This window comes from Sinocyclocheilus anshuiensis, unplaced genomic scaffold, assembly GCF_001515605.1.
Source record: "Sinocyclocheilus anshuiensis isolate Anshui unplaced genomic scaffold, SAMN03320099.WGS_v1.1 scaffold534, whole genome shotgun sequence".
Lineage (NCBI taxonomy): Eukaryota > Metazoa > Chordata > Actinopteri > Cypriniformes > Cyprinidae > Sinocyclocheilus > Sinocyclocheilus anshuiensis.
In genome coordinates, this window is record NW_015547712.1 from 1,177,357 (window position 1) to 1,184,026 (window position 6,670).

At 37.6% G+C, this 6,670-nt stretch overlaps 1 protein-coding gene across 1 annotated transcript in view; it reads left to right on the top strand.

The window, feature by feature from the left end:
• LOC107704069 (kinesin-like protein KIF13B) overlaps window positions 1–6,670 on the top strand; it is a 38,407-nt gene that overhangs the window by 6,391 nt on the left and 25,346 nt on the right. The window contains exons 5-12 of the mRNA XM_016506911.1: window positions 1,705–1,717; window positions 1,885–1,945; window positions 3,216–3,308; window positions 4,439–4,619; window positions 4,763–4,850; window positions 4,933–5,067; window positions 5,295–5,407; window positions 5,861–5,972. Of these exons, the coding sequence (XP_016362397.1) occupies window positions 1,705–1,717; window positions 1,885–1,945; window positions 3,216–3,308; window positions 4,439–4,619; window positions 4,763–4,850; window positions 4,933–5,067; window positions 5,295–5,407; window positions 5,861–5,972 (796 nt within the window). The remainder of the gene's footprint in view (window positions 1–1,704; window positions 1,718–1,884; window positions 1,946–3,215; window positions 3,309–4,438; window positions 4,620–4,762; window positions 4,851–4,932; window positions 5,068–5,294; window positions 5,408–5,860; window positions 5,973–6,670) is intronic.

A 6,670-nucleotide genomic window follows, 5' to 3' on the forward strand; every position in this document is an offset into this window, starting at 1 on the left:
ATGTTCCAGGTAGTTGCTAGGCCACTGCTTAGATTTTTGGAGTGGTTTCAAGGGCATTATGTGGTTGTCAGGGTGTTCTAGGTGGTTGCTAGGCTGTTTCTAACATTTTCTCAGTGGTTTCAAGGGCATTATGTAGTTGTTAAGATGTCTCGGGCAGTTGCTAGGGTGTTGCTAGGCTGTTGATAAGATTTTCAGGGTGCTTTCTAGGGCATTATGTGGTTGTTAAGGTATTCTGGGCAGTTGCTAGGGTGTTGCTAGGCCATTGATAAGATTTTTGGAGTGGTTTCTAAGGCATTATGTGGTTGTTAAGGTATTCTGGGCAGTTGCTAAGGTGTTGCTAGGCCATTGATAAGATTTTTGGAGTGGTTTCTAAGGCATTATGTGGTTGTTAAGGTGTTTTTAGTGGTTAGGCAGTTGCTAAGATGTTCTTGGGTGGTTTGTAGGGCATTGTAGGGTTGAAGACCAAAGACGATATTTTGAAGAATGTGACTAGTTGACTTCAATAGTATTTATTTCCACACTATGGAAGTCTATGGGCACCGTCAGCTGTTTGGCTACCAATACTCATACAGGTTTGGAACAACATAAAGCTTAGTAAATTCTGACATTTTTCTGTGCACTATTCCTTTCAGACTGGTCATGCATTAAAAACTGTGTTATCTTGATAATGCTGCTGCATTTACTTTTGATGGATGTAAACAATTTTACCTATTGATTGTGTATTTATAACATTATTCTTGTTATTTTGTACCTTTTTTTTAACCAGATAACAGTTGTCTGGTGTTTTAATCCATGCATATGTTGCATGCTGTGGTTTTTAGCAGTTTACTCCATTAACACAAAGAGGAGTTTATTGGTTTTGCAGCAGAGCCTTCATCAGTCAGCAGTGTTTCATATCTCAGTCACTGATCCAGCGGTTCGTCTGTCCTTCAGCTGAAATCAGCTGTCGGTTTTGCATTGGCCGTCTGTCAGCATGCACCAAACTGCACATGCATGTTCGTAATATTAAAGACCAGCCGGTTGCCAACCAGTGCTGGAAGATTTTTATCTGTCATTCCTTCTCTTTGTCTCCTCTTCCATTCCTGCTCCTGGTCTCTTTACAAAGGGTGTGCCTGTTTTCTCCACAAGCCTTTCCTCATGCAGGAGTCTCCTCGGTCGTATCCAGCTTTTCTCAGTTTCTCAGCGCTGATCTAGTCATGTTTCAGACCTCTGCTGTAACTTGCAGCAGTTTGCGGCGTTGGCGTGCAAACAGGTTTTACAGGCTTATGCAAAAAAGTTTACTCAAATTCCATAATAATCCTTCAAAGCAAGGTTGTGTTTTCATTATGAAGCACATGTAGAGACAGCTCACTCATGCAGATGCTGTTTGTCATGCAAATGATATCAGGGTGGAGTTTAATTAAAGAAAATGTGAGATGAAGGAGGTTCAGAGAGGATGGTTTAACTGTGTAATTCTCTCATAATGACTGATATAAGGCCAACATTTCTGAAATCTTCCTGAAATGCTTCAAGACTGTGCGTCGTCCTCCCGCCAACAGCAGAAATCATGTTCAGCATTCGTTTGAAATAGAATCGAAATGATTTTACTTTCACTTTCGATTAATTTAATGGATCATTGCTGAATAAAAGTATTCATTTCATATATACTGTATATTCTAATATTGTGTTTTTGTTGTTTTTCGTTCTTTCCTTTTGTGAACGCAGGAGCAAACCAAAGGTAAGGTCTCGCAATACATTAATGTGAACAAATGCATTACAATCACTCTATCATGAATAATGTGCATGACAGAAAGTGTGTAACTTAACTGGATTTCGACAGCTCATTACAACTTGTGACATGCATCTGTTACACAATCTTTAGACATCTGCAATATTTTGTTTTAGGTTTTCGCATATGATTATTGCTTCTGGTCTATGGATGAAGCTGAGGCAGCCAAATTTGCAGGTCTGTTGACATTTAAAATAATTAATTTTGCTATAATGACCAACCCTTTTGTTGAAACTATCACTAAGCCTCTGTAATGTGTTTATACTGCAGTGATCTGAATCATCAGGGATCATTTATGATGGCAATAGAAACTCTTATAGACATCAATATTCCCTGCTTGTGTTTCCTTGTGAACTTTTCTGAAGAAAAGACAAACCTGTAAAACTGCTTTATCAAATCAGCTGTTCAATTGTGGTTTATCAGCTCTTTTGTAAAGGTTCAAGCAGTTGCTGCATTTGTTCATTACCATTATCATTCATATTATTTAGAATAATAATAAATAAAATCTCAGTTACAGTAACACACTTACAATGGAAATAAAAGGACATTTGAAAAGCTTAAATTGAATCCTTTAAAGGAATAGTTCACCTAAAAATTTAAATGTACTCACATTCAGGCCATTCAAGATGTAGATGAGTTTGTTTCTTCATAAGAACAGATTTGGAGAAATGTAGCATTCCATCACTTCGTCACCAATGGATCCTCTGCAGTGAATGGGTGCCGTCAGAATGAGAGTCCAAACAGCTGATAAAAACATCACAATAATCCACACCACTCCAGTCCATGTCTTGTGAAGTGAAAAGCTGCATCTTTATAAGAAAAAAATCCATCGTTAAGATGTTTTTAATGTCAAACATGTTGTTTCTTTCTAAAATAGTCCATAATCCATAGTAACGCTTTCTCCATTGAAAAAGTCCATCCCCTTGCTTAAAAATTCACCCACACATTTGTATAGATCTGTTTTGGACTGTTATTGCTTGTAAACGGTGCTTGATCTGTGCAGATTTCTCTCCTGATTCAGACCAGACGACTGGTGAAGGCAATGTTATAGATAAAGGACTTGTATTTTAGCCGAAAGCAATGGTTTGAAGTCAGAAATGCCTTAATGATAGATTTATTTCTTACAAACACTCAGCTTTTGTCTTCTCAAGACATTAATAGATGGACTGGAGTGGTGTGGATTACTTGTGGATTATTGTGATGTTTTTATCAGCTGTTTGGACTCTCATTCTGACGGCACCCATTCACTGCAGAGCATCCATTGCTGAGACACTGATGCAATGCTACATTTCTCCAAATCTGATGAAGAAACAAACTCATCTACATCTTGGATGGCCTGATTGTGAGTTCATTTTAATTTCAGGGTGAAGTTTTCCTGTATTTTGAATTGATTTTATAATGCATGCCAGTTATTCTCATTTGCAGTGTTCTCATGTGTAACTCATAGGTCAGGATGTGGTGTTTCAGTGTCTTGGAGAGAGTCTTTTGGACAGCGCTTTCCAAGGATACAACGCCTGTATATTTGCATATGGGCAAACAGGTACAGTTAGATTTGCTGGAAAGCTATCAATGCGAAAATTCATTTAAAGATTTTAGTCTCCATGAAAGGTTTAAGCAGAACTACTTACTGTTTCCCAGCACATAACTCACTCTTGGATATGTGCTTGTTGTGCATCAAACAAAATGCTAAAGCAAATAAAAACAAATGTAACCTTGTAAAGCTTTGCATAGGAAATAATAGTAAGAAAAACTTCGTTTTTAACCTTTAGACAAAATATTTAAAAATTCTAAAAAGAAAAGTTTGCATATATCATATACTATTATATATAGTGAGAATATGGAGTTTACACTCGAGGAAAAGACACCTTACTTTTATTCAGATAACATGCAAGTGCTGATATTTGTATGCCAAAATTGAGATGAAATTCTGATGGTAATGTAAATCAATGTGATCTTTATAACACTTTATCAGACTACTTACAAAAAATGCATATAAAAATCAGTTGTCACTCTATATCGCCAATAATATGTCTTAGTTAGATGAGATTTAAATGCTTAGTTTTGTGATCAAAGCTCTGTAGTTTCAAAAACATAATGCAATGCAATACAATGATGATTGAGAAATGAACAAATCATTCCTTAAAAGAAGAGATTTGAGATGTTTTCAAAGCTTGGGAAGATCTTCCTCCACTGAGCAACAGTGAAAGTAAAGCTTCTGGAAACAAACGTTCTTCAAAAGCCTCAGATTTGAGACTCACATTTTAATATGAATATTTCAATATCAATATTCAATTTAAATGATAAAATTAAGTAATTAAATTAAATTAAGTAAATTTAAGTTGCTTCAGTCTGTTCTGCAACATTTTGTTTATCACTGATCATGTTTATCATTTAGAGGCATTTGCATATCAGTAGGCTATAAAGGTTTAAAGGGATAGTTCACCCAAAAATTTAAATTCTGTCATTAATTACTGACCCTTATGTCGTTCCAAACCCGTAAGACCTCCGTTCATCTTCGGAACACAAATTAAGATATTTTTGATGAATTCTGAGAGCTCTCTGACCCTCCCAGAGACAGCAATGTAATTACCACGATCAAGGTCCAGAAACGTACCTTTAAACGAAAATCTGATCTCTGATTGGTTCACGCTTTATCTGGATGGTCTGTAGGCTCAGGAAAGTCGTACACGATGATGGGAGCGGCCGAGCAGCCGGGCCTGATCCCGCGACTCTGCAGTTCTCTGTTCCAGCGCAGCGTACAGGAGCAGAGGGAGGGCGAGAGCTTCACCGTGGAGGTCTCCTACATGGAGATCTACAACGAGAAGGTGCGAGACCTTCTGGATCCCAAAGGGTGAGTCCGTAGATCTGCTTACATGCAGATCGTTTTCCAATTAAAGCCCATATTCGATTGTCTGTGTTCCATCAGTCATGAAAAACCTGGAAAAATCACTCATTGTTGTTCTTCTAAACGAATTGGCGTGATGTTCCTCTCAGGAGCCGGCAGGCGTTGAGGGTCCGGGAGCATAAGGTGTTGGGGCCGTATGTGGACGGTCTGTCCCGCCTCGCTGTGACCAGCTACAAGGTTCTTCCGACACCTTCACCTACGTTAACACTCTCAGTGCTGAAGTGGGAAGATTTTGACCAGCTTTGGTTTTGTATTTCAGGACATCGAGTCTCTGATGTCGGAGGGGAATAAATCCCGCACTGTGGCGGCCACGAACATGAACGAGGAGAGCAGCCGCTCGCACGCTGTCTTCAACATCATTCTGACGCACACGCTCCGAGACCTGAAGACTGGGGTGAGATGCAGACTGACCTCTCCCTCATCTATTTAAAATAACTAGCTATTTATGTTTTCAGGAGAGCATGCAAATGGTGTTTTCCAGTGCGAAAATTACTAGCACAATACTAGTGTTTTTTGGCACTGAGCATCACATTTTCAAAAAATGTCAAATTAAACGTATGGATTTTTGTTGTCATTCAGTTTGGTGCAACTAGTGATATTGTGTGGATGGTGTTATTTCAGACGAGTGGAGAGAAGGTGAGTAAACTCAGTCTGGTGGATCTGGCCGGCAGTGAGAGAGCTGATAAAACTGGAGCTGGAGGAGAAAGACTCAAAGAAGGCAGCAACATTAACAGGTCAAACACACACACACACGTTTGTTTATATCTTGTTGGGGATTTTGTACTTTGTTGTTCCTAAAGTAATTAATTTGATTAATTGGCTGATATTTGGCTGTTTTTTCTTTGACACTCTATTTTTTGTGAAGAATTTGTGAATAAGTATTTATTTAAACAATTTTTAGTTAATTTATTTATTTTAATTATTTATTGGAATAATTAATTGCTTTCTCAGTCATTTTTTGACTTATTCATTTGTCTATAATTTTTTTCTAATACATTTTTGGTCCCATCATATTGATATAAGGTTGATTAAATTGAGCTATTTTTAATTTATTTCTATCAATCATTTAATCGTTTAATTTAATAAATGTATTTATTTTGTATTAATTTATTTATTTGGTTTCACATCAACACTCCATCATTTACACACATTCAGATGTGTTCTTGTCATAATGTTTTTGTGTTCAGGTCCCTCACAACTCTTGGACTGGTGATTTCAGCCTTGGCGGAGCAGGGCGCAGGAAAAAACAAGAGTAAATTTGTTCCGTACAGAGACTCCGTGCTCACGTGGTTACTGAAGGTGATGATTCATTTTATTTTTTTACTTTTAAGAATCTGGTAGTCTTCAAGGAGTAGTTTAGTCCAAAATGAAAAATTTGTCATTATTTTCTCACTGTCATGTCATTCAGTGCCTGTATGCTGTTATTTAGCTGTAAAACACAAAATGAGATTGTTTTTTAAAGAATCTTTATGCAGCTTTTTTCAAATGCAATGTTCAAATTGGCTGTCACCATTAAAGTGCCCCTATTATGGGTAATGAAAGGTTCATATTTTGGTTTTGGGAGTCTCCAACAACAGGTTGACATGCATGCAAGGTCAAAAAACACTTTCATTATCTTATAATATGCATTTATTTTTACCTTACTTGCTCAACAACTCCCAAACGATTCGCTCAACGATTCATTTTTCCAAACCCCTCCTTTGTGTGACGCTAATCTGCGGTGATTGGTCTCATTTTCATTTAATTTCGCCTGTAACGCCTAAAGCAGCGTTTGTGAGCGCAGTGCTGTTTGTGTACAGCGTTACCGGGGAAACTGCTATTTTACCGCTCCAAAAGCGGCACCTAGTGGCAAAGAATGAATTAACATTTTCATTCAGACCAACTGAAAAGATCAACAAGTGGGCGGGCAATATGCTAATGTTTCATGTTGACTTCAACATGAAACGGCTTGGGATTTGTTTAAAAAAAAACAAGTTTCATTGATTCGGAGTCGACTT